The 26,382-nt window shown below is 54.9% G+C and overlaps 7 protein-coding genes across 7 annotated transcripts; 2 read left to right on the forward strand and 5 right to left on the reverse strand.

Annotated features, from left to right (window-relative positions):
- Positions 1-12: 12 nt before the first annotated feature.
- Positions 13-2,846, reverse strand: LMH87_011301 (uncharacterized protein; the record flags this gene model as incomplete). Its single annotated transcript, XM_056200420.1, has 5 exons — positions 13-1,714; positions 1,764-2,308; positions 2,361-2,389; positions 2,456-2,501; positions 2,697-2,846. 5 exons carry the CDS (start codon positions 2,844-2,846, stop codon positions 13-15), a joined length of 2,472 nt encoding a protein of 823 aa, XP_056052270.1.
- A 1,825-nt stretch (positions 2,847-4,671) lies between these two features.
- On the reverse strand, positions 4,672-5,023 carry LMH87_011302 (uncharacterized protein; the record flags this gene model as incomplete). Its single annotated transcript, XM_056200421.1, has 2 exons — positions 4,672-4,749; positions 4,817-5,023. The coding sequence occupies 2 exons, from the start codon at positions 5,021-5,023 to the stop codon at positions 4,672-4,674; spliced, it is 285 nt and encodes a 94-aa protein (XP_056052271.1).
- Positions 5,024-6,145: 1,122 nt separating this feature from the next.
- LMH87_011303 (uncharacterized protein) lies at positions 6,146-6,417 on the forward strand (the record flags this gene model as incomplete). The annotated part of the gene is made up of 2 exons (XM_056200422.1): positions 6,146-6,160; positions 6,214-6,417. The coding sequence occupies 2 exons, from the start codon at positions 6,146-6,148 to the stop codon at positions 6,415-6,417; spliced, it is 219 nt and encodes a 72-aa protein (XP_056052272.1).
- Positions 6,418-7,523: 1,106 nt separating this feature from the next.
- On the reverse strand, positions 7,524-8,308 carry LMH87_011304 (uncharacterized protein; the record flags this gene model as incomplete). Its single annotated transcript, XM_056200423.1, has 2 exons — positions 7,524-8,177; positions 8,255-8,308. The coding sequence occupies 2 exons, from the start codon at positions 8,306-8,308 to the stop codon at positions 7,524-7,526; spliced, it is 708 nt and encodes a 235-aa protein (XP_056052273.1).
- Positions 8,309-10,778: 2,470 nt separating this feature from the next.
- LMH87_011305 (uncharacterized protein) lies at positions 10,779-13,754 on the reverse strand (the record flags this gene model as incomplete). The annotated part of the gene is made up of 3 exons (XM_056200424.1): positions 10,779-10,800; positions 10,865-10,896; positions 11,298-13,754. 3 exons carry the CDS (start codon positions 13,752-13,754, stop codon positions 10,779-10,781), a joined length of 2,511 nt encoding a protein of 836 aa, XP_056052274.1.
- Positions 13,755-17,838: 4,084 nt separating this feature from the next.
- Positions 17,839-18,945, forward strand: LMH87_011306 (uncharacterized protein; the record flags this gene model as incomplete). The annotated part of the gene is made up of 5 exons (XM_056200425.1): positions 17,839-17,867; positions 18,006-18,013; positions 18,082-18,129; positions 18,747-18,854; positions 18,905-18,945. The coding sequence occupies 5 exons, from the start codon at positions 17,839-17,841 to the stop codon at positions 18,943-18,945; spliced, it is 234 nt and encodes a 77-aa protein (XP_056052275.1).
- A 1,506-nt stretch (positions 18,946-20,451) lies between these two features.
- LMH87_011307 (uncharacterized protein) lies at positions 20,452-25,034 on the reverse strand (the record flags this gene model as incomplete). The annotated part of the gene is made up of 2 exons (XM_056200426.1): positions 20,452-23,265; positions 23,328-25,034. The coding sequence occupies 2 exons, from the start codon at positions 25,032-25,034 to the stop codon at positions 20,452-20,454; spliced, it is 4,521 nt and encodes a 1,506-aa protein (XP_056052276.1).
- Positions 25,035-26,382: the final 1,348 nt, after the last annotated feature.

The raw sequence follows: 26,382 nt of genomic DNA on the forward strand, positions 1-26,382 counted from the left end.
AATGGTGTAAAATCAAGACCGAAGAACAGTCTTGCTTCGCGCACCAGGCGCCCAGCTCAAGGCTCTGCCTCGGCTTTCGTCCTTCACAAACCTGCACACCAGCCCGTTGTGCGAGTCGCGTCCCACGCCGCTGCCGATAAACTCGCCGCGCAGGCCGACATTGAGGCCCATCAGGGACTTGCTCACGGCGTTGTAGTCGCCAAAGAAGACGTGCGCGCGGACGTCGCCGCCGCTCGTCACGCCGTGGCCCAGCGTCACGCCCCAGAGGCCGCCGCCGCCGCTGCCCCCGTTCAGACGAAGCGCGTGCGCCTCGGGGCTCCTGTCGCGCTGCAGCATGATGGAGTAGATGGAGCCCGTGTACCGGACGGCCTTGTCGGCGGTGTAGGCCGGAAACGTCCAGGCCTTGCCGTCGAGGGAGATGGGGTGCCACGGTGTGACGAGGACGGCGCCCACGCGGCAGAGCGTCTCGTCCTTGACGGGCGTCCGCAGCACGGCGGCGACCTTGCGCGAGCCCAGCGGCGTCTGGAGCTTCATGCCTCGGCGCACGCGGCGCATTTCAATGTCGCGCCCGGAGGCGAGCTGGACCAGCGTCGAGCCGGCAAAGCACACGCCGCGCGAGTTTCGGTAGCTGCTCATGGAGATGTGGCGGCCGCCCGAGCTGGCGACGGCTGCACCACCACCACCACCCCCGCTAAGCAGCCCGTGCCTTCTGGCAATGTGCTGTTGGCGGGATGGCTCCGGGGGCGGCAGACTGTCAAAGGCCTCGTCCAACCTGTCGCGGCAGGCTATGAAGAGAGGGCTGTCTTTGCCATACTGGAGAGGGCCGGGGTCCTTGAACGAATTGCACACCTGTCGGGTATGAGCGTTGAGAAGGGATGGTAGATAGTGTTGCCCCCATTTGCGGAAAAAGCCCTTGTCTTCCTTCAGAGCAATCGAGATTTGGCCCTCTGGCTCCTCTCCAGCGAGGTCTTGCAGCAAAGACTTGTTGAGCGGATCCGAGTAATTGCTGGACGGCAGCTTCTCGATGAGTGTCGCCAGTTCTTTGGTGACCTGTTCGAATCTGCTCGAAACGGCGGCTTTGTGTTCTCCTTGCTTCTCAATCGGGAACAGGCTGGAAATAAAGGAACAAATGAGAGCTCTCGATTCGTGATATGCGGCTCTTTCCTCTGGCGAGTAAGAGTCGTTCGTCAAATTATGTATAATGGTGGCTGATGTGTAGTTGCCCGCATCGTTGTCAAGGACGAGCTTGTATTTGATTGTAGCTTCAACGATGGGTAACGGACCGGGGTCCATGCCACAAAGCTTGGATATATGTGGGCTGTGGTAACGTAAGAATATATCTCGCGATTGTCCGTATTGTATGTTTCCCAGTGGGATGTCAAGCTGCAGCCCCTGCTGAGACGAATCGCCGAGAGGTTCCGGCGGGCTGCTGAGAACAGAGATACCCATCGCTTCTCGAATCTGCGTGTCTGCGGTGTACTTGAGCTGTAGGATGGCTTCTGTGGCATAAGTGTTTTGTAGATTGGCCACCGCGTGAACAAAGACGGTGCCAATCATGCCAGCATCAGGGATAAAGGAGTAGTTGCCGTTGCCGATCTCTGCGATGGACTTGAGCAGACCAGACCGCAGATGGTACCCAAAGCCAAATGTATGGACAGTGGCCGGCAGCGGAAGCTTGGTCCGAAGCTTTGGGATATAGCCAGCAGGTGGGCACCTGTAACTTGTTAGTAGTTATTAAGGTGCATATCGTGGGGCCGTCTTACATGTGGTTTGGCATGCCGTCGGTGAGAACCATCACGGCAGGAACCTTGCCATCAGACTTGACATCTTCAAACTGCTTAAGTCCGGTCAAAATGCCTTGCCATAGATTTGTAGCATCTTTGGGCTGCATGCTTTTGATGTTCTTGCGGGCCGTCGTTTTGTTTTCGTCGGTCATGCACTCCAGAGGCTGTAAAACCGTGACACTGCTGGCAAAGGTCACGATAGACAGACGGTCACGCTCGTCCATAGTCTCAATGATTGTGAGCGCGGCATGCTTGACAAGGTCCAAGATGGAAAGGCCATTAGCCTCCGAGGAGCCCTCGCCAGGCACTGGCGCGGCATCAAACATACTACCAGAAACATCAATGACAAGCACGATATCGCAAGGGACATGGTGGACGGGAGTGGAGGGCTCCGTTGGCGGCTGTAGGCTGACCACCAGTGCATTCTTCCGGGGGAAGTTGTCAAGCTGAAAGTAGACTGGCGGGAAGCCATTTTCATCTTTGTCTGATAGCGACAGGTCTTGTACTTGTTTCGTAGGGATTCTCTATCGAGGGTTAGCGGACGTGTATCAGACGTTTGGGTCCAGCAATACAAACCATGATGTATGTGGTAGTCGGGTGCTTGTCTAAATGAGAGGACCAAAAGCGATTCAGCGACCAGTAGGAAAAACTTTCTGAACCGGGCCACGGACGATTTATTAAGTCGGATCCCGGCGCGTCTCCGGGATTGGATTGTGCCTGAATCACTCACTACAGTGAGCCTCCGTGGCTCGGCAGCTGACGACCGCCACCACGCTCGGTGCGACAGAGCTCAAAGCCTGGGGCGTTGTACTCGGAGCCACTAAACGAAGACTATTTAGGGGGCAGACACGAGGCAAAAAGCAAGTGTGGGTTCAGGTTGAGCCATTCACGGCGGCGACAGTATGGGCATACTGTAAGGCTGATCTTGCGAATCCTGATTTGGTAAGTGGGTGGACGGGGCTCTTCAGCTGGGCATGCGGCAGCGCCATGCAGCTTTTCAGGTTGGTTGGTTGGAATCGAACAAATTTGTGCTAGACTGAGGCAAATTGGAATTATGAGCATTTTTCTGATTATTTCTCCGCGTCGCACCGACGAGGCTGCTCGTCGCTTATTGCAGACGATGCGAGACTGGTAGCGGCGACCTACCAAGGTCAGATTCTGCCTGTCGGTGGCGCAGCGGCTTGGTTACGTTGCCCATAATAATAAGACCGGTAAGAGCCAAGAGCTCATCTTTGCCATGCAAGGCTACCACGGCGCCAAGATGGATTCAGCAGATGACAGGTTCGTGTAGATGAGGACTTTTGACCTATTTCGTGTTGGTGCATGGTGGTGGTGAAGCAAGCTATTTTGCGGCTAGGCGGACAGTGACATGCGGCTGTCTGGCTGTCTGGCTGTCTGGCTGTCTGGCTGTCTAGGCTGAGCATGGCTTTGTCTTATTGGCAGTTCCGCTGGCAGCTGGCAGCAGCTGGCAGCCGATGGTGGGCAAACGGCCATCAAACGGGCAAATTTTGCCATGTTCCAGTATGGCTTACCAGGCGTTCTTCCATCCTCAAAGACATTCCATATCCAGTACACCATGTATGGCTCCCAGGTCAGCCTATCCTTGTCCCGTTACGAGCAAAATATGTGCATAATCTTGGCGGCTGGATAATTGGTAGCCGGACACCCTCCTGCTTCAGAAGCACCCATCACATCGTCAAACGTGTCGATATTGGGCTGTCTGGAGCAAGGAATGGCACACATGTACTGACTCTACAAGGCGGAAAAAAAAAGATCCGACGCATGATCTGCATGCACGTCGCTGAGGCGCGGGAAAGGGTCTCCGACGCTGCGACTTCGGGCAGCAGGCTCTAGCTACCAGCCAGCTTTACACACCCTCTTGACGCGTTCACAACATCAATTTAGACCAGAGTTTCTTCGGACTACTTCCTTTATCGCCGTAGCCATCCATACATCCCGCTCGCAGAGCAAAGGCAGCCACCAGTGTCGGCTCACAAATTCGCCACTCGTCGGCCGACCAGCTGGCAAGCAAAGAGCCAACTTTGGTAGCTGCCCAGCTGCCCGTTGCCCGCTGCCCTTCGTCCGCCACACCCCTCTACCCAGCTAGCGTATGACTCTTTGGCGCCACTGCTTGAAACGTGTTTGGAAGCTCTCGACGCCTTTTTTTCGATGGTATCAGTATCCGAATTGCCGATCACGCCGTTTCCTGGGTTGGGTGCCCGCGCCGACATGGTGAGCCAGCCCTGGTTGACGCTACGTAGTAGTACAGCATGCGCCAAGCTACGTCATTGTATCACAGCCGAAGGAGCATTTTCGACGTAATATCGACCATTGCTGGACACTACAACAATCTCCCAGCATCATGTTCAAACTTTGACAACGAGAGGGTTGCTCCAGTTTCTAGGTATAGCATGTGAAACGCGACAGCGAGCTAGCTATGCTGTTTGGTGCAGACGCCTTCCGACTGAAGCTTCCCCGCATCTAGACCAAAGCTCGACAAGCTCGACGCCATCCTGCAGCTACTGATTAATTGGCCGCACAAGGTTCTGGACCAGCCGGACCGGCGAGCTGATGGTGTCGAGGTGTGAAGTACGAAGCACGGTAATTTACTGCAGCCTAAGATGCGGTGACGCCACGGCGTTTGAGGAAACGGTAAACCACTTGGGTGCGGCAAGATTGTCGGTTGCTCTTTTACGAAATTGGAAGGACCCTGAGACAGCGATCATCAATGTCATCTCGCCACCAACAAATCAAGCTCACCAGCTACGCCATTGTGCAGCAAAGTTCCCAGTTTTGCCCAACGTGACGGCATTAGACTCCGATACTTGCTAGAATCAGAATGTGCCCGGCATCTGCGGGGTCAGGACGGTCAAAGTCTCTTTGAGGCTCAAGAGGCTCCGGGGTTCGTCGCACGGCCCATCTGGGGTTTGGCTTTGGCAAACGCAGGCCAAGCCAGCCGGGCTAACTTGTGGACCATCAGGATCTTGGAAGAGGGGCCAAATGTAACGAGCCGTGCAGTGCTTGAATCTTACTTTGGCCAGTCGCGTTGGGGGATTGGTTCGCTTTTGCTGAGCCAGCCCGGCCAGTTCAGGGTTCGTCGCAGCTAGCTCTAGATTGGCGTCCTTGGCCCACTGGCTACGAACCAACCATCCAACCAGCGCCCGTCGCAGGCAGCAACCACCACCACTGACCGGGTAGGCGACTGACTGCTTGGCTGGGGTCGGGACAACAGGCGTCATGGGCTGGGCATGGGGGCACAGCGACTTACGGGCTCCTCTTCGACGACATGACAGTGCAAAGTGCGTCATCTCAATGTTGAAGGCTGGGCTGCCTGTCCGGGCGACTGCAGTTGTGTCAAACGAAAGAGCTCTCGGCTGGGTGATTAGCCTTTCTGGGGTTGAAAGCGAGTGGCCAACCAAAGGCTCCAAAGCGCCCACCACCCTTCTCCTCAGTTGACTCCCACTGGCTCTACGCGGCAGTTGATGTCCCCGAACCCATCCCATTTTCCACGGACTTTTATGGAGGGGGGCAAAATCAGGCGTCCGTAACAATTGAAGCCGACGAGCAAATGCTGTGCGATGCAACAAAAAGAGAAGCAAAAGTGGTGTGGTGCTCGCAGGCAGGTGACATTTCTGGCCGCTGCGGTACGGCTTCCGGTTTTCTCCGTCGTGTGCGAGCACAACTCGCCCCTCCAGCGCCCCCTAGTCCCACGAGAGTGAGGCGGCAGGCCAGGCAGGAATAATATCGTGTCAGTGAGTGGTAGTAGCAGCCAGGAGCGTGTCCACATGAAAATCTGGCGTCGAATCCTAGCTTCGGCCCCTCGCACTTATTACGGCGGCGCACGTCGTCCCACTTCGCCGGACTTGGGCTGGATAGCCAAAGGCTGTCGCGCAGCCCTCTGTCTTGTCACAGGTCAGGCCTTTGCGCTTATCTCTTGTGGCCTGAGATTTCGCTTTCCGAGTGGGAGGAAAAGCCTTTGAGCCGTTATCTTTCGAGGTATATAAGGACGGGAAGCCCCAATTCCCGCCCTCTCTTATCCTTTCACCATCTCATCTGCCAAACGAACCTTTTTGCGACAACATTGCACTATCAGCTCAAGCCGCTCTCACACACACCACCACACTCATACACACACACACACACACACACAAACACAACACCACTCTCACCAAGATGCCTGCCTTCGAGTACTGCTGCAAGTGTGGTAGCATGATTGTCATCAGCACCACCTGCTCCAACTGCGGCCACCAGCAGTGCAACGACTGCCCTGCCTCTTAAGCATGCCGGACATGGATGACAACAGCCTCTCATGATGTCGACATGAGCCGAGGCATGAACGGATCTACTGCCTGACACCAGGCATGTACGCCTATTGTGTATGTGGCAGACGTTTTCGTCCTCGGTCACCACATACTAATATACGACGCAGATACTTTACTCTTACGAGCGACACACAACAAGGCGCGGCACGACAATGACGGACATTATGGGCAACGGCGTTTCTACATTTGGATTTTCTAGCGAAAGATACCATCGACAGGCGCTTCTTGAATTGATTATATCCCCTTTCTTCACCTACTCGCTGATGACCCCGACCGTGCCTTTCTTTTTCTCATTGTCTCTCTTCTCTTGACTCGCTCTACCCTCGCGACAGCCCGCGCACACCCGGCCAGGACCGATAAGAGAATGCGGCTGCATCTGCCCCTTGTGCGCGGTGCGCCGCTCACGGCGACACCCTGCATGGCAGGCCCCCGGACCGACTGCCTGTCTTGCCATTTGGTGATGTTTAATTGGTGGGCACCAGAGCCGCTTGGTACCATGATCCTTGGTGCGGGGCTCGCCTTCATCCTGTCGCGGCGCTGAGGAACAAAATTCCCATGTGTGAGGGTGCAGGAAACTTGCTAGCGTCCCGCATGTAAGGTTACAAGGCTTTTCTCTTATCAGTGGAGATGGGGGAGCAAGCCACCTGCACCTCTACAAGGGGGACTTCGCAAAGCTAAGCTCGCTAGCTTTACATGGCGCCCTGCACGATGACGATGAGTGTCGCGCAGGGAAAGACCAAAAAAGGACGAGGGTAGCAAGGTCAAGAAGCCACTGGAAGGTTGAGAAGGTGCTATTTTGCAGGCGACGACAAACAGCCACACTAGCGTGTACTACGCGCAGAAAGTCAGCAGTGCGGCCGAGTGAGAGTTTTATCTACGCAAGGCCGCGACAAAGCGAGCATCACAAGCCGACTGCATTTTTTTTTTTACTCTTTCGCTCCTTCTTCGGCGACTGCGGATACGGACCCTTTTTCCATCGGTGGATTTCTGTTCGATTTGGGGAGATTTCTTATTGTATAATCCCCACTTGCTGTTATTGAAACACCTGACTTTTATTTCCAATTATTGTGGAAGAGGTTCAATTTTCACGCGGTTGTTCCCGAGGGGGCCAGGAACAGCGCGATTCAAGAATGAAGCGGCGGAGCTTCGACAGCCGACTGTGCATGTCGGATACAGCACTGAATCGCCATACATGCTTGCCAATTTATGTCTTGGGCTTTTTAATTGAATAGGTGTCTCCTCATGCAAACTCGTCTCTCGTGCTCGTAATACAGAAAGCATCATGCTCTATGTCTATATCAGCTATGATGGCTTCCTATAACATATTTGCCTTGGCCAAATAACCATACTTGCCCGTAGCTTGGGCCAGTTTTCTCTCTCTTCAACAGCTTTCTCACCCGTCGTCAGCCCCCCCGCTTCAGTAGTCCCTGACCATGATGATGGTCGACGTTTTGACCTCGCGCTCCTTGACGCGGAAGCCCAGCTTTTCGTAAAACGGCACCACCTTGCTATTCTCCCCGCCCACGCCCAGCCATATCCCGCGCGACTTTTCCTCCCCGTCCCCCTGCTGCGCCTGCGCCTTGCTCATGCTCTCCATCAGCGCCTCGAGCAGCCTCCGGCCCCATCCGCGGCCCTGGTGCGCCTCGAGCAGGTCAATGTGCAGCGTCGCGCGGTAGCCCTCGCGCAGCAGGTCCTCGTGGCCGTCGAGCAGCAGCCGGCGCGCCGAGAAGGCGAGCTGCGAGAGCGCGAGCTCGCTGACGCGGCCCGTGTCGCGGTCGATCCACGGCGCGCGCTCGCCGCCCTCGTCTCCCGCGTCCTCGGCGCGCAGCCGAACGTCGCCGTTGGTCCGGCCGCGGCCCTCGAGCACGTCGCGCACGTACCGCGGGTAGGCGGCGCAGAAGGCGGCAACGTCCGGGCAGCCGATGCAGTAGCCGACGGCGCGGCCGGCGCCGTCGTCGACGACGAAGCACGTCGAGGGCGAGAGGAGCGTGTACTGGTGCGTCCAGATGTACGGCGCCAGGCGCTGCGCGGGCTCCGAGGCGCTGAGCGAGGGCGGGAGCGTCGCTCGACACTAAACGTGCGGGGTGGTGAGCGAGAAGAAAAAAGGCGAGGGGTGAGTAGGTCGCGCGAGAGAGAGAAAGAGCTTACAATGTGTGACATGTCGTCAAAGTCCGACTCTTGATATTGGCGTATAAACGCCATTGCTTTCGACGGATGCAGCGCGGCTTATTCCTCTGGATGAATCTTGTGTCGTGGCAGTTCAAGTCTAAAGTATTCAGTCGGATGCTTGTCCGGCACGGACTTCTCCAAGGCGATATATGTCAAGGCCCAAGTGATCAAATCAGGGTTGATACCGTTACAATTATGATGCAAGAGATGTATGGGAAAGGGGAGGATTGTCGGTTCAATTATGACAGGTAATTTGCCATGTCATTCACGTTGGACCCAGGGCAACTTGAATCTTTACCCAACTTGGCACTACCGGACCGGTGCTCCGTCGGCTTGGTGGTGGTGCTTTTCTCCTCACGCACCCCCACCTTTGGGCCATGATGCTAATGAGTTTAAAAGCTCCTCCCACTGTTTTTTGCTGGCTTTTTTTGTCCCGTCTCCTCTACGTGGGGTCATCTGGAAAAGAGACGGCACCAAGGGTCCAGCAAATGTAACGTCTGGATGAGGAGAGTCCACTGACGGACGGAGCCACGGAGCCCACCGAGATCCGGGGCGCCGAGGTTTGCCGGACCAGCACACACGCAGTTCATGTCTTTAGGCACGGGAATCAACCTTGAAAACCCAAATCTATTTATTCTCATACACATGCTGGGCTATATAAAATTGGTGGTATTGCACGCTTCCTCGAGCCTGCTGGGTTTCTCAAAAGACTCGTCGCTCTCGTTCAGTGTCTGGCTGTTGAGGCGGGCTGTCGGGTTGTAGCTAACATGACCATATCCAATGTCGGACGTCTTTACGCCCTTTCCTCCGGCGCAGGTTCCACGGCCGGATTCTTTGGCTCCGTGATCCTTTCCGCGGCCCAGTCTGGCAGCGGTCTATCATTTTCCCGGCACGCAGCTATTTTGTTTCGCTCCAGTCAACATCATGTGTATCGCGTCAAGCCCAAGGGTGGAACAACGCAACAGCAGAAGGTCACTTACGACACATTCTGTCTCTATCAGGCCCATTATTGTTAGTACTATTCGATCACCACATGCTGAAGATGGGCAAGGCAATGTATAACGAAAGATGGAAAGAGGGGGCGTAGCAAAGAAACAAAACTCACAACCCGTCTGAACAAATAATGTTGATTTTGCAGACCGATCCTGTCCGCCGGTACCGCTGGCAGAACCGATCAACAAGGTAGTGTATATGATCGCATTCGTATATCATCTGCGCAAAGAGTCCTTTCGTCAGTAACCATGATTTTCCGAGAACCGTCCGCAGTTCTCTCCCCGCAAGCATGAGAATGGCACTGGAATCGCATGTTTTGCCTAGCGTGTCCCCGGCCTGCTGCGACACAATCTCCAACACACGAACCTCTCTGTGGTTGCACATGGCTACTTTTGCGAGGCGGAAGACGACAAACATTCGTCATCAAACCCGCATCGCCCGTTGCAGTCCTTGTCGCGGGCTCGGCAGGAACGATAACCGGGGGCACAGGGTAAGAGCAAACGAGAATTGAGCGGCCGCTTTGCTTGTTTAATTGCCAACGTCTACAAAGATAACGCGGGCGCCGACAGGTAGGGGCGGGAAGGCACGAAGAGTTGGCAGGTGTTGCCCCGGGGGGCAGCTACGTTTCCTACATGTTGGAAGCCGCCTGCTCGTTCTTTATAAGAAAGAGCACGAAGCTGCCGGTCGCACGCTGCGGCAAGCCGGAATCTTTACGCGCGCAACATGGAAAAGAGTGCTTTTGTTCGCACAACCCGCGGTTACACGGGCAAGACTTCGTCCTCGCAAGTGTCGCCCATAGACTTGGACCTGCAATCTTGTTTGCGTTGCACATGTTGTGACTCCTTTTGCAGCCCGTCACAAGCCCGTACGATATTCTTCATCCGTAAGCCACCATTTCACAGAGTTTGCGCACCGCATATATTATCCTTCAAGTCATTTGGCTACTTTTCAATTGTAGTATCGAATGTATAGACATGCTCATTTGGTATTGTTCACTCTGTCAAGTGCTTCGTCCTCCTCTCTCCCAGCGTCAAATGGTTCCTCCTTCCCATACTATATTTTTATGCTCCGATGCCGAAGCGTTAAAACAAGCCGTAGTGAATCAAAAGACCTGCCCGATTCACATCCACTAGCCTCAATTTTGAAATCAAGTACTTGAACATGGTACGCCGCCTGCCCGCCAAAATTCGCGATGAAATGAGAATCTGAAAATGTGAAAAGAAACGAAAAAGCTGTGCGAAGAAATGTATAACAGAAAAGAAACGACACAAGAAACGAGATCAGCCGTTCGACTCGTATAGTAGCGACGTGAGTAAAATGTGGTAAAATATTTGTTGTCGAAAGTAAAAGGGGTGGTTTTCGTTTCAAGCATTCTTGCAGCTTGTGAACGGACCACGATTAAAAAAAAGTGTGTCTCCAGTAATGCATATTCGTAATATTGTGTATGTTATTTGGCCTTGGTAGGTGGCTCGCGGTTCCTGCGTCGCGGTTGTCGCCGACCGTTGGCTCCTCAAATCATGCCCCCAGGCAAGCTGTTACTCGACATGTTGGCATGAGGGAGAGGGGGTCGATGGGTAGGCGGCGGAGGATACTGACGGGAACGCTCGCCGTTTTGGTCGCTCGTAGCTCTGTAAAACTGTCGTCGTTGCTCATCCCCACTCTCATCGTAAGAGCCGTCGACATGGCCAGGTGCAGTCTGCTCGCCGCTGCCACGAGATGGGCCAGCCAGACCATTCTTTCGACGAGGGTTGATAGGTGGCAGCGGAGGGGCACCTGTCGGGGCGTGCAGGTTCGGGGTGGAAACGGTAGCTCCGGGGAGACTCGAGGGATGAAATCGGCGGTCTGACAAATACGTCGGCTCAGAAATATCTCGCTTTTTGTTCGTTGTCGGGGACTGATTGCTAACGTGCGACGACATCATCGTGCGGGTATCACTGGAGGATGATACACCACGGGGAGCCATTCGTCTTTGGCGCTCACGCTCATCGCGACTGCTTTCTGATCCGCTGCGATCTCTTTCCGACGCTACCTGGCCTCCCCTCGAGAAGTTGGCTTGCTGGTACTGCGGAGGGGACCCGGACCGATCGGGAGAGAATGGTGCGGTCGGATGGTCAAGTCGAGGGCTAGGCTTCTGAGGCGAGCCGCCGTGTCGCTGCTGAACTTCCTGTTCCTTCATCTTCTGAAGTTCCCTTCTAGCTTGACGGAAAGCCTTCAGACCAGCGTGCACATTCTCTTCCTTGGGTAGCGGCATGGGGGGCTCTGGTGAAGCAGTTTCACCAGATGTCTTTCGGGCCGAAGGTGCAGGGGACTTCCCGCTCTTTGATTTGGAATCGCTGTCTCGGTCACGGCCACGGTCAAATAGAGACGTGCGGCTTGACTTAGTGCGTAGGATGCCAAGTGCATTGTTCCTAGCAGCAGCCAGATCCTTGGCAGATTCGGGAGGTGGGACGGGCGGTGGCGACTGTTCAATGTCAGGCTCAGCATACGACGTCAGCTTCTCGCGCACTCGACGAGCTCCATCTGCCAGATGTCTGGCGAATTCGTCCTGTTCCGCGCGGGGAATAGGCTTGGTCTGGTTGGCGCTGGGCGTCCATGTGCCGCTGTCTGTCGCGAAATCTCTGTCACTCAGCCCCCAGCTAGTATTGCGATCGTAGCTGCCCTGCTGTTTGGCATTGGGCGATCCAGACTGTTGGCGTGAATTGACGTCGGGCGTCTGAGCACTCATGTCATATATGGAGGAAGCGTTGCTATTACCGCGGAGATGCTGTCGTACCATTCCGCTCAGCCCAGCATCTGGCCCAGGTCCAAGAGTGGGCGAGTCCTCCGGGGGTTCGTCCTTGAGGCGTGAGTTTATATCCGCCTTGTCCTCCACAGATGAGGAGTCGTCGGATGCTCTGGAAGACAAGGAAAGCGGAGTCGGAAGGGCTGACTTCCGGAAAGCAGGATGGTCCTCGTCATTCGGGCGTTCAACACTAAGCTGAACGCCCATCGAAGAAGCAAAATTAGAGTAGCCGTTAGGCCCAGACGCATCGTCGCTGTCGTCAAAGAAAGAAGAGGATTGGTAATCCTTCTTGGTTGAACTGTCAGCCTTGCTCGGAGTAGCATCTATGCGATCGCGAAGACCGCGATGCATCGAGGATGATCGGGATCGACTAGCATCATGTGAGGAACGCGCGCCTGTCTGGTTCTGGTTATCAAACGCATCACGACCTTTGCGCATCTGCTGCTGGCGTTGTGCAAATTTAGAGTCGTCATATTGCTGGATAGGTCTGGTGAACACGCCCATGGCTGTTGCCTTTCCCTTGTCGTTGGGTTGAATTGGTAGCATGGGGTGATGGTCATCTGCTTCACTGATGGGGGGGCTCAGGGGCGGGCTGACACCAAAATTGATTTTCTGCTCTGCCGTGAACTTGGGAACAGGCTCGGGCGGAGCCTGCGGAGAAGACCCCGAGATGGGGGGCGTGAAGGATCGGAGGTTAGGTGCACTGCCCTTTGTGAGAAGAGCACGTCTCTCCATGGCGCGATCACCAAAGGTCGAGCTTGTTGGAGAGGGGGCGGTCATGCCATCCGGAGTATTTTTATTGCGGTGAGACTTGGACAGAGTATCCATGCGGGAGAGAGCAGAAGACTGTTGGTTCTGCAAGTCCTGTGTCAAGCCTTGCTCGTATAACCGCCTGGTGCGTGTAAAGCTCCGTTCCACATTGCTGGCTGATGATGGTATTGCGGATTGGCTATCCTTTGTCGAGGGGACCTGGGATGCAATTGAGGTGGCCGCGGTGGAGTTGCGGCCGGCAGACGCGCCTGACGACGTTGTCGAGTTTGTGGCACGCTTCCTGTTGTAGTCGAAGCCAGACTCAAACTCCAATGTGTCACCAACCCTATCCTCAAAGGAAGTTCTCTCTCTCTCTGCTTGCCTCCACTTCTGAAAGGCTGTCTTGGCCACATCCTCGTCATATAAAATACGGCCCCCCATACCGGCGTTGCCGCCCTTGGCGCCAGCACCAATTCGGTAAATCTTCTGGCGACCACCAAACAGGTTATTACCATCGTTTGGTCGGGCTCTGTCCATGATGTTGCCGCCGTCATCAGATCCGTGCGAGGAGTTAACGCGAGTAAGAGAGGCGGCTTGGAGAGATTCGATCTCGGCGATATCTTGCAAGCCAGAAGCATAGCCAAAATCCATCAGCCTCGACTGGCGCTTTGGGAAGAGCACGCTATCATCGCTGGCTTTACCGAGCTTTGAATGGGGGTCGTCTTGCTCTCGTAACATAGAGAATCGGGCCGAAAGACCAGTCATGAGAAGACTGGTCCGGAAGTCGTCGCTAGGGGGGAGGGCACTATCAAGGTCCAAGTCTTGCTTAGATTCACTATCGGGCAGTTTCTTTTTGCCGAAGAGTTTGAAGGGGCCAGCAGTGTCGCTGTCCATGGAAGGACGGGGGCCCGACACTTCATCCTTCGTTCGCTTTTTGGTCCGGAATCGGTTCATTTTGGATCGACGCTAGTCTTGTGTTGTACTTGTGAGGTGAGCTGCTGCCTTGTACTTTAGCAGAGCGGGATGGACTGATTAAAGCGTGATGGCGGCTTCGGCACGTATTGAGCAAACTAGCCCTGCATAGTTGCAGTTAGCATGGGAAAGATCGGCGAGGTAGCAGTATCGCTAGGTTTCGAAGGGAAGAGAGCCAAAAGTGATACTGCGACCGCTGCGCGCAGTCGGTAGTCCAGTTTCGCTTAATCCTCTCCGCCTCCTTGGGAACATGCTGGGCCAAGCACTCACAGAAATAGGGGGCTTTCTCTGTTCGATACGGTCAGCCGACGACGGGGCAAGCGAGCAGAGCAGCCAGCATGAGGCTCTGGTTACACTGTCTATCGCTGAAGTCGATCTAGAGGTTGATATCGTCCAACGGTGACGGCTTGGTGGTGAGGCGAGTCGTGCTTGCTTAAACGGATGTGGCGTGTGGGGGGATGCGGTACAAGAACTGATGCCAAAGCCAAAGCCGGGTAAATGTTGTCAAAACTCGCAGTCTAGGCGAGCGAAGAAGGGACAGGCTGCAGTTGTCTGCTTGGGGATCGGTGCCGGCAGCTGGGTCGAATCTCGGTCTGCAGATCTAAAATATGAGCGAGACCTCGTGAGGTGGGTAAAGCCAGTACAGAGAGGAAGTTCGTACCGAGGAAACGAGCGGCACGCGGCTGTGATATAACGTCGAAAGAGGGAGAAGGAGAAAGGCACAACAGAAAGCAAAATGCGGTTGGCAGCAGGCTGGACAAGTAAGGGTTCAAGATATGAGAAGGGGAGAGAAAAAAATGAGTGAGCGAGCGAGCGCAGGCGTCGCGTCCGAGTGGTGCAGCAAGGGCCGGGATAGAAATTTGGGGGAAGAGCCAGCCCAGCGAGACGGTGCCTGAGCCGGGGTGGGTGGGTGTGGCGGGCCGTCCAGGGGTGAAGCGGGCGTGTGGTTTGTGCGCGACAGGAACTACAAGCCGCGTGGTGCAGCAATGCAGGTACGGGTTGTACCTGAGTACTGGTACCTTCCCAGGCGAGCCAGGTACCAGTAGCCCCGGGGAACACAGGCTAGCCATTCTTACTGGCTCACACGACGGCGGTAGTTGTGGTGGAAGTGGTGTTGTGGTGGTGCTACGGGGGTTTGTTGGCGGTCGCGCCCCAGTGGGAAAGTGGTACCTGCGTACCCCGTGGGTAGGTACCTACCAGTAGGTACCTTGCAGGAACTGACTGGACCGCCGGACATCTGTCGAGCAGGCCCTCTCAGGCACAACACCACAGTACCAGTACGGCTACCAGCACGGCCATAGCGGAAGATGCCAGCGACCTAGGCAATCTGCGGTTAGTCCCAGGCACTCGACTCCCCATATGTGGGTCGGGGACACCTCCAAGTCAAGCGACACACCCACGACTGGACTGGTGGTGTGCTGATACAGGTACTGGTACCCAGTGATGGTGACACAATAAATAAATAAATAGTGTGGTCTATTGGTAAGGTAAAGTGCTGCAGCTAGCGGCCAATACGAGAGATGCTACCCGAGAGAGGGAAGCAATACAATACCGATATCCGCTCATTACATGAGAATAGGTAACTACGGATATTGTATCCGTGTTGGTAGATACAGCACTGATATATCTCACCGTGCGCTGTTGAGCAGGGCTGTCCCTTGGCCTATTGAGTCGGAAAGGGGCGTGCGCCAAACAGCGACGACGGTCGCTGCTGGAGCACAAACGGAGAACCCCTGTCTCTCTGGCAATGTCGGTTCTCTTCCAGTCCGGCCAAAGTACCAGTCGGCACCTGGCCTACGAATAAAATTGTCGTCGCTTGTGTCTGCCAGCTGCCACGTTTGCCGGTCCGTCAATGAGCGTTTGCCCGCATCTGGCGGCTTCGCAATACTGCTTTGCCAACCTATCTACTCGGAGGTATTTACGAAGACCTCATAATTTCTGTCTACCTACTACCTAGGGGAAAACACGCATCGCGCTGATATCACGGTGCTTTTTTCTTGTCCTTGCAGCGCATCGCACTAGGTACTCAGTAAACATTTGCCCCCGGACCGCTCTAGCATCACCTAAATCCCCCCGCGGGGGTCGCTCTAGAACCCGCCCACCTTGCGTGCCACCCTATCAAATACCTGCACGCCTGAGAGCCGTTTTTTCTCTCTCCCTTGATTAGACATGGCTTGCAGCAAAACACCAATTATTACACAACCGCCATCTCTTTCAATGCAAAACAAAGGACGGGCCACATCTTCGAGAATCTCATTGACCCGAGCCTTCCAAGCCCAGTTGGTCTTTTCTGTCTCGCTTTCTTTTTCTCCGCCACGACAACTTCAAGCCACCCAAATTACGGCACCCATCACTCGCCCACACAGAGGCGCCAGTCCAAGACCGCCTAGGGCATTGGTGCAGTAGTTTGGAACACCAGTCTTAGTCTCCCATCTTACCCCAACAAGTCGGCGCGATTGATTGTCTGTGATTGACAACTTGGCATCTCTAGTAGACGGGGTGACGGGGCCTTGGATCTCGAATCTGCCACCTAAATTGCGATTTCTTCATTCTCGATACTGTTGCGTCGTTGAGAAGTAGAGACGGATTCTATACTTGTGGCTACTCGACTTGCGCCTGTTACTGCTGAAACGGTTGCCTCGATTACATACAGCGCGCCAAGCAAGCTCCTGATATGCACGCATGCTGAGCATTTCTTCTTCTTTTGTTTCTCGGGCCCTGGCCCCGAGTTGAGGAAGAAGAAAAGACGGCACGTACGGGAACAGCATTTGCAGTCGCGTGGCTGCATCGTGGGAATTGCTTGCCACAGCCGTTGAGCCCGCCAACTGACGAGAGCGCACGTCGACGATCAAGTCTCTGCACGGCATCTAGCTAGGTGACGGCTGCATCCCGCACAGTATTCCTTTTGCCACCGTCGCATAATACTCGCATTGTTTCTTTTCATCGTTGCATTGTTCAAAGGTACGAGATAATAGTCCCCTTGTCTCCTGGCCAGCATGCACGCACGGGCATTCCGCCACACTGAATAGGCCAGGAGAAACGAACGAGACAAAGCAAAAATACTCGCAACGGTCCTCAACCACACCATGGCCCCTGGCTCCATCAGCCCTCAAACGACCAGTAGCGTGGCGCCCAGCGCCCTTCGCCAGCACCATGATACAAGAATTAATGACGACCAGGGCCTACCCCACCGCCGCTTGTGCCCCTTCACTGACAAGGAAGAGCCAATGCAGCCTTCCAACTTCCAGGTCATAAAACATTGTGGAGGAGTCGGTGCGCCGCCAAAAACAAAGTTTCGAATCATGGGACGGGACGAGTCAATCAAATCTCGGAGCCTAAGAGAACCACTCTGTGGCGGATGGAAGAAACAAAAAAAAATGCCAGCGAGGGAAGAGGGATGAGCCAAAAAGAAAGGACGTCAGGACTTTTCAATTGCCAGCACAGTCATGCATTTGAGGCCGAGGCTGTTTTTTTTTATTACTTTTTTCCCTCTTTCCAACTTTCGGGCATGCTAAGCCTACTAGCATGCCGGTGTGCGATCAGCGGTTGGTTGGTTACACGCGCAATACCAGACGTTGTCATGATGATGGCAGAGACATCGGGTTGCTTTTTCTGCACGAGAGCCTCCCATCTCACTCAACCTGAGGCCTAGTCGGTGGCGATAATGGCAGCCACTGTCAGCAGACTGTCTCGGCGATGCCAGCTACTCAACTGATCCTCGCTACAGACGCATCGACTCTCTAACCCCTATTTACCTCTGTTGGACAAAGCTATTGTGGTGGAAAGCAAGACGGCAGCGTCATACCGGTACACCTTCCTTCAGCGCAGCCACTACAAAGCTGTGTTCCCGGGCCTTGCATTGCTTCATTCAAAAGCCCACCACAGCGGTCATGTTGGACGGAGATTTATAACTCGCGATTGGGTGTTGATGCGCATAAGGTTTTGGCGTGCAGTAAGGCGCAAACCCTGATATGCTCACCTGCCATGATTCCATGTGCTCCAGCGCACCCGTCACCTTCGGCGGCCAACTAACCAACCAACCAACCTCTCGCCTCCTCAGGGGCATATGCCCGCCGATGCCGCTCAGAACACCAGGTTCGCTCGTCGCCCCTGAGCTTCGGCTCTTCCTGTGGATTCCCCGTGCCAATCACACGGCTGTTCCTGGCCCCAAACTTCTTTCGGATTAGGGGCAAATTTTAGCTACAATGGTGGACTCAAGGCCTGGAGCTGAAGTTTGTCGAGTGTGTGGTCTCGCCTGTGCTCTCTCTCCCCTTGGGTCATCCACGGGCCACGGCTAACTACGAGTCAGCCTGTCAGAAGGCACAAGGGCATCCACCGCCGTTGCCGCTTGCTGCCAGTTCGCAAGAAACCGCCGGAATATTACTCAGGCATGAAGCACAATGCTAGCATGTCGCGATTTTGGCAGAGGCTGGCCTGCATTTTTCTCCATCATGCTGGGGCAATAGAGCAGGGCTGAACCCTGTGGTCCATCCAGCTGGGAACTGGTTTCCAACCTGTCCGTCCTACGGCTCCCGACATGGTCCGAAGTAGTCATCAAGATGAAACGCCGCATATGGTAATACAGCCAGCGCGGGTGCGCCACCACTGCGATAAATATTACTAGGTAGGCTAGGTGCGTTACTGGGCTCTCTGAGTGGTTGTTTAATCAATTGATGCGGCAAAGTCAGTGGATTGTTTGCCTCGGATGAGCTGCTTCGCAAACTCGCGGTAGTGATCAGAGCCCACAGTCAAGCTTGACCGGCCATTCATACCTCATTCCTAAGCCAACGAGACAGACTCGAGCAACAGCTATGCTCCTACGCTCGCGATGTACTTCCAAGGACAATGGCCTTGTTGGTTTGCCTGGACAAGACTTGCCTTCTACCACAACCCACACGCCCCCTACTCCTCCCTTGCTGCACAGTGTCTAAGAAGGGTACTTATTCCCGAGCTAAATTGTGACACATTCGCAAGGACAAAATAGCAGCATTTTCTTTTCTTTGTATCCGGACCTAAAAACAATCAGCGTACGAAACGCGCGTGACTACGCGTCTTGTGCGGGGTGTCGCTACTACCGAGAATGTAAAAGGTGCTCCTCTCATTTCGATCATAGTGTCACTAATTTAGCGCAGTTTGCCTCTTGTGCTCATCAGCGTACCCACGCTCGTCATGATTCTCTTAAGAGAGTGCCACCGAGCTATTTTCAAGATGAAGATTTGTTGGGCTGCGACCTACTTTATTTACATGCGGCCGGGAATGGGGGTTGTCATTCCCACAGAACCTCCAATTTATTAACGCGGCTCAATCCATTCCATGCACGCCACGTGTGAAGGTAGCTAGCAACAGTTCATTATTAGTGTGCCAGCTATGCCAGAAACACGAGGCCCGTCATGCCGGGAATTTGCATTTCTTCGATATTTGAGCTGACTCGCCGGGAAGAGAACATGATTGCTATTTTTACTGATACAGGGTGAGTGCTGATCCTCTGTAGGCTTGTGCGCCTCGTGTGGGCTGTCCATTCTTCGAGAACCCTTCCATTTACTTTTGGGCTAGCTACTCTGGGAGCCAAGAATGGAAGAGAAGATGGAGTCGGTAGTTCTCGCAGTACCTACTGGTAGCGACCAGATGATGCTTACTATTAGTATGGCTGGGCCATCTTATTACAAGGATATTTGTGCCCAGTGCTCAGTTTTTGGTGCCGGCCTCGGGACGCTAGCTGCTCTTTTAGCCTGTTTCGAAACAAGGCGGTGCGACTCCTCTTCAGCTGCAGACAAGGTTGACCAGCAGCATGGTGGCCTCGGGAGTTGGTCGGTTGCTCGCGCATCGACACGCCTCAACGATGCATCGCTCCCGCGAAGGGAGACAAGAGCGGGTAAGGTGAATCGGGGTGAGAGCATAGAGCATGGCAGGACAAATGCGTCGTACGGCTTGATCATGTAAACATTGTTTATTCTGATCTGTATCGCTCGAGTCAACACAGATCGTGACGGTGCCACAGTTCATCAAACTTTGGCAGGCCTACCCGGTACACATGCTCCACGATAATTTGCTCGCTATTTGTTTTGTTATGCGTCGATATGGCTATGAAAAGCCATTTTATTTGTTATGATTGGGCTATTTAATTTTGGATCAAGCCAATAAGCAGCTACAAGATCAATCTGCGACGTCATCCATTGTTTTGTCATTCGCGGCTGCATGTGTGGAATGGCCAAGTCCCCTCACCGTGTCGTATTGTCCCCAGCTTCAACCGTGCTTGCTCGCAGAGCCGTTCAGGTACGAAGTTCATCCTGGAAGCAGTAGCAGCGGGATTGGCGAAAGTTATTTGAATAGACTCATATAATTTGTATCAGGAAATTGAACTTTTGTGCGGGCGTACTAAGAACTTCAGCAGGGGCATGACGCATAGAGTTTCAGTAGCGTTCCGTCGATGGGAGTCTGGAGGGCACTGTTCATTCCAAATCCTGCAACAACGATTTAGAGAGTGTGACAGTCCTTGGGATGAACTTGATTGTATAGTCTAAGCTTAAGCATGTGAAGTCATATTGCTATGCATTTTCTAAGTCTAATTCTATAAACGCAAAACTGGAAGGCACGTTCTGAGACGGCCGAACCACTTTCTCTACATCAAACAATAAAACATACAAAATAGCCATTAAATAAAAGATTTGACCAAGGGTCTTCAAGACTTCTCACTACTTTTCTTGACAGGCTTCTGGCTTTCTTCGCCCTTCTTGAACTTGTTCTTGGGAACACGGGCGAGCCAGTAGAAGAAGAGAGCCGCGGCAATGTTAAAGGCAACATAGATCCAGATGACCCCGAAATAGGTCCAGCGGTCAGAGTAGTAGCTATTGAGATTGGCGAGGTAGCCATTGGTGGTGGAATAGGGACAGAACTGGCAGTCACTGGTAGCACCGCCGTTGAGTATCGAACCGCCCATGTCGGAGGCATACGCGCCGAGATACTGCTGGCAGGTCTGGTTCTCGTACGGCTGCATCACCAGGATCTCATTATCGGCGCAGACGACTACCGTGTTGGCCACGCCCGTTGACAGCAGACCGGACACCATGTATCGAAACGGCGACACGGTCAGCATCCAGCGCCAAAAGGCCGGCAGCTGCTCCTTGGTGGAGATGACGCCGCAGAAAATGAGCATCATGGTGTAGAACAGGTTGGAGACGTTGCCGCCGGCCTCGGCAGTCTCGAACGGAGAAATCACCATGGTGGAAAAGGTGCCGGAAAAGATCATAAAGACTACCAGGTAGAGGAACATCAAGGCACCCCGCTCGTGGACAGCGTCGGTGGGCTCGGCATTGCGATACATCCCGACGGGGTAGTACCAGCAAAAGTACATGAATACGCCCATAAGCGCGTTCCACGGAATCTCAACAAGGATTTGCGAGAGCATGAACACGACCCACGAGTAGGCCTTGGCCGGGCGCTCGCGAACCTCGTACAGGTCTCGCTGGATGATGAACTGGGGCATCGACTGCTGCACAATCTGACCAAAGACTGTGAGGAGCTGGAAGACGGCAAACATTTGGTTCTGGAGACCCTGCATGGAGTTTTTGGCCATGAAGAAGACGAAACCGACAAACAGCGCGACGAGAACGCAAAGCGAGGCCTTGGAATAGATGTAGGTGGGCTGGCGCCAGTACTGCTGGAAGACGCGAACCAGATTCTCGCGGAGCTGCAGAGAAAACGGAGCGGCAAACTCGCGGTAGGAAGCGGCGTCGTACTTTTCATGCTGAGAGGTACTGGCTCTCTCCGCCTTGATTCTCTCCAGCTCGGCTTGAACGGCTTCGTACTCGGGGCTAGCTCGCCAGGCGGCGTGCCAGTCCACGTCGGTATGGCTTCCTGGGGCGGCGCCGATGGCCTCGAGCATCCACTCGGCTGGGTTGGCGGTATCTGGGCACTTTAAGCCGCTGATGCCCTCGAAATAGCTGACCATGGTGGACGAATTCTCGCCAATGTCGCCAAAGTAGACCGTCTTGCCGCCTTTAGCGAGGAACAGAAGACGGTCGAAGCGCTGGAAGAGCATGGCCGAGGGCTGGTGGATGGTGCAGAGGACCGCCTGACCAGCTTTGGTGAGCTTCTCGAGAAGGTTCAGAATGGCCCAGGAGGTCTGGGAGTCGAGGCCAGACGTGGGCTCGTCCACGAATAGCAGAAGAGGAGGCTTTGCCGCAAGCTCGACGCCAATGGTGAGACGCTTGCGTTGTTCGACATTGAGACCTTCGCCGGGCACGCCGACGACGGCATCGGCGTAGTCCTGCATGTCTAGCAGCTTGATGACCTCGTCCACGTAGGCGAGCTTCTCCGCGCGAGGCACATGGCCCGGCTGACGGAGCAAGGCGCTGAAGCTGAGGGCCTCGCGGACAGTGCTGGTGGGCAGGTGGAGATCTTGCTGCTGGACGTAGCCCGTCTTGCGTTGGAAAGACATGTCACGCTGCTTGCCGTCGACGAGCATCTCGCCGGTAATGATACCCATAGAGGTGCGATCGGCGAGGCAATCGAGGAGCGTGGTTTTGCCAGCGCCAGACACACCCATAAGGGCAGTGAGGGTGCCGGGTTTAACCCATCCATCAACGTGATCCAGAATCCGGCGAGTCTCTTTTTTGATTTTGACCTCGTAGCACACATCATGCCACTGGAAAATGGCGGTCTGCCTCTGGATGACGGCATCGGCGTCAGAGTCTGAAGAGCCACTCGATCCAGTGTGGGCAGCACCGGTCTCGGCGTCGCCGTTCTTTTCGGCAGCGGCAATGAAAGCAGGCTTGCGGCTGCGGGGATACAGGAGCACCTCACCCTTAGACTTGGCCTCGGAGACGAGTTCAGCGGCAATCAGATAGGTGAAGAGAAAAAAGACGATGAATGCGCAGACGATACCAAAGTTGCGCCAACGGTGGCTGAAGCTGTAGCTGAACACCTGCTCAGAGTAGCGGTCGCCATTGACGAACTCGGCGCCTTGTAGAGCACCAATGCTGTTGCAGACGCGGTGGACGCCGCCGACATTTTCGTAGCCGACGGCGCTGGCTTGCGGAATGAAGTTGTCACAGGGAAAGTCGCGGCCGTGGAATTCGTTGACGATGAGCGCCTCAAACGCGTACGAAAGAGGGTCAATCCAGGTAATCCACTTGGACCAGCCCAGCATGTACTGGCGAGGCAGGGCAAAGCCCGTGAACATGACAAGGCCAATGATGATAAGTGCTGTCGGCACCAGGGCTTGAAAGAGCGACCGCGACGCAGACCCGACAGTTCTGAAGAGCATCGATGTGACCAAGACGACAGTGTACGAGATCAGGAGGAAGAAGAAGAAGCTCCCTGGTTCCCGTCTTAAATTTGTCATGAAATATAGCGTCACGTTAAACGTAATGCCATTTACGAGTTTGTACGGGAGATCGCAAATCATAGAAGAGATTGCTTCCGCTGACGGATGGTATAGAGCGTATCGAGCGTGCTTTTCGACAATTGGACGTTGAGCGTACAATGTCAGAATCTAGACGCATCCAGTCAGCCAACGTGAAAGTGGTATAATGGAAAGGGCTGCTGGTAACTTACCTCGAGAGCAGAACCAAAGGCATTGATCAGACAGGCAAAAAACAAAAGGACACCGCGCTGGAAGAAGCTAGATGTGCTTTCAGGCAGATTGTAGAAGACGGAGCCGACAATAAGAGCAGTGATGAAGTTTCCAATAATGGCACCTATCACCAAACCAGGGTCCCGGGACAAGCGCAGCCAGCCGCGCCACAGGCAAAGCTGAACCTGCTGCAGATAGGAGAGCGTAAAAGGCGAGCCCTCGCGCTGACTCTTTGCCTGCTGGGCCCGCTTCGAGGCCCGGAATGCCTCGGCGTCCGGGCCATCGATCGGATGGTCGACCTTGTACTGCTCAATCTCAGCCTGAAGCGCCTTATGCTCACGGCTCGCCTTCCACGCCGCCGCAAAGTCGTCTGGCGTGCGCGGCACCCTCGACTCCCAGCCCGGCCGCGCGCGGCGCTCAATCGGCGACGTCATGGACGTGAGGAAGTCCGGCGTCGTCTGGCGCGCGGGGCACTCGTACCCGAGGCTCACAAAGTACTGCTTGGCCTCGGCCGCGGAGCCAAAGTAGATCTGCCGGCCCTCGTAGATGACGAGCGTCTTGTCGAAGAGCGCGTACGCCGCCTGGGGCGCCTGGTAGATGGACACGCAGGCCGTCGTGCGGAAGAGCTCCGTCTGCAGGCGCAGCGTGCGGCAAAATTCAATCGCGTTGGCCGAGTCGAGCCCGCGCGTCGAGTTGTCCCATGCCTGCAGCGGCGCGCCCGAGAGCGCCGCCTCGGCAATCGTGACGCGCTTGCGCTCGCCGCCCGACACGCCGCGCACGTACTCGTTGCCGACGCGGGTGTCGACCGTGTGCGCGATGCCGAACATGGCCATGACGACGTCGCGGAGGTGGTTGGCGAAGCGCGCGCGGTCGTCCACACCGGGCGGGAGATTGCGCGGCTGGCGCGCGCGCGCCGCGAAGCCGAGCGTGTCGCCGACGGTGAGCTGCGGGAAGTGCACGTCCACCTCGGCCGTGTAGATGGCCTCGCCGCGGTGGCGCGTGTGCATCTCCCGGGCGTCCATGCCGCGGTAGTTGAAGTACGAGCCGTCGTCGGCGTAGATGCCGTTCATCTCGCCCGAGACCGTCTTGAGGAACGTGGAGCAGCCGGCGCCGGGCGGGCCCAGGACGAGCAGCATCTCGCCCGGGTGCACGTGGCCGTCAAAGTCGCGCAGGATCTCAATCTTGGACTGCCGCCGCCCGGGCAGGAATCTCGTCACGAGACCGGCCAGGCTGAGCCAGGTGTTGAGCACTGTCTTCTGGTAGTCGGTCGCGGAGCCGTAGCCGTGGATGTTGAGGTGCTGAAAGGCGACGCCCGCAGCGCGGAAGCCGGCGCGGTCATCGTCTTGGCCGGCGCGGTTCATCTGAACCATGGACTTGGCCCATTCGCGGGCGTTGAAGTTGGGGCTTGACGGGTTGAGCGGCGATTCCTTGTCGGCGTGGAAAGGGTTCTCGTAGTGGCCATCGCGGGAGAAAGTGCTCGCCAAGGCCTGGACGGCGGAGGCGCGGCGGCTCATCTCCACAGTCTCGGTATCTTCTTCCATGTGGAGGGTATCGGCTGGTGAGTGCAGGCGAGTGTCAAACATGTCGTCGGCAACGTCGCCGTGGTGGGCGAGATTCGGGCTGGTAAAGGGCACGCCGTCGCCGGCGGGCGTGCCATCGGCATTGGCCTTGAGACCGTAGCCAGACATTCTGATAATGTCGGCAGCCTAATGACTCTAGCAATAAATTACGTCGTGACAAGAAAGAAATTTTGTTCGGCTTGTTTTGTTGGTGTTGGCTTCGCCGGCGCGCGTGTAAGCCGGCTCGTGTAAGTGGGAGTGTGCCGCCTACCAAAAGGCAATGTAACACTTTTGGTAGCCTTGGCAAAAGAAAAAGAAAACGAGCGAAAACCAAAAGTCGCAATAGTAAGAACTGAAAATTTCGAGAAGCATATACAGTGCCCATGATATACTACGCAGCCCAAATTCACTGCTCCGTCTCAGGGTTCGGTTATCTGTGCGTCCCGCGCAACCCACGCCGCGGCAGAAACGGATGTCCACACCTTGCGGCCAGTGGAGTTTGTTGAACCTACGTTCTAATTCCCTGTCAACCTGTGCAACGAATCTCCACTAGAACTACCTCGGCGGACAGCCCGGGCGTCCACTCTGTGCCTGTCTTGTTACACTTGGGTGAGACTCTGCGCCAATCTGGCGGACAACATTCATGCGGACTTTTGTTGCCGAATTCGAAAATTGGTCCTCGAGAAAATGCAAAGAAGATGCCCCCTGCCGCTGGTGTATTTCGAAACATGAATGCAAGCCGATGGAGCCGTTGCAAGACCCTAGCGGCCACTTGCAGCCCCGGGCGTGTTCGTTTTTAGTGCATAGATGCGCTCGCAGCCTAGATCGACTGTATGGCTTGAATCAATAGGATTATCTTCTGTTTACTCTTGTGTAATGGCATGCTAAGATACGCCTCACCTGCTATGAGAGACGCATTCTACATCGCGTGCATGTGCCTTACAGCATTGATCGAGGGAACTACTCAGAAGCTAGTGCAATCATCAAATCTCCGCAATCGTAACGAGTTCGATACATTGGTTCAGAATGGGGAAGGGGGGTGTGCTATAGACCCTTGGCCCTGATCGTAAGAAGACGCACCACTGGCGTGCATCTGCCAGGCTACGCAGATGGATGATGCCCTAGTCATCATTCGGTAAATCAAGAAGCTTCGACGCTGGGCAAGATGAAAACAGGGTAAAAATCACAAGCCAAACCTCGATAGTTCTGACATGAAGCTTCAAAATTCGCACCTCTGCTTCACTTGTCCGCGTATACAGCCAACAAACTCCACAGTAACACAAAGTTTAAATCACGCTGGCAAAACATTCGTCTGTAAAATAGAGCCAAAGAGGGAGAGAGAAGCTATGATATGAGAAAGCCCCATTTCGAGTATTCAGGAAGCTTAAAAAATCATTACGGCGGCGGTCCCGTCGTCCGCGTAACCCGCGCCTTCTCCACAGTCGCACCGTTGCGCACCAGATGCACGGAGTATCGT

This window comes from Akanthomyces muscarius, chromosome 4 (genome assembly GCF_028009165.1).
Source record: "Akanthomyces muscarius strain Ve6 chromosome 4, whole genome shotgun sequence".
Taxonomy (NCBI): domain Eukaryota; kingdom Fungi; phylum Ascomycota; class Sordariomycetes; order Hypocreales; family Cordycipitaceae; genus Akanthomyces; species Akanthomyces muscarius.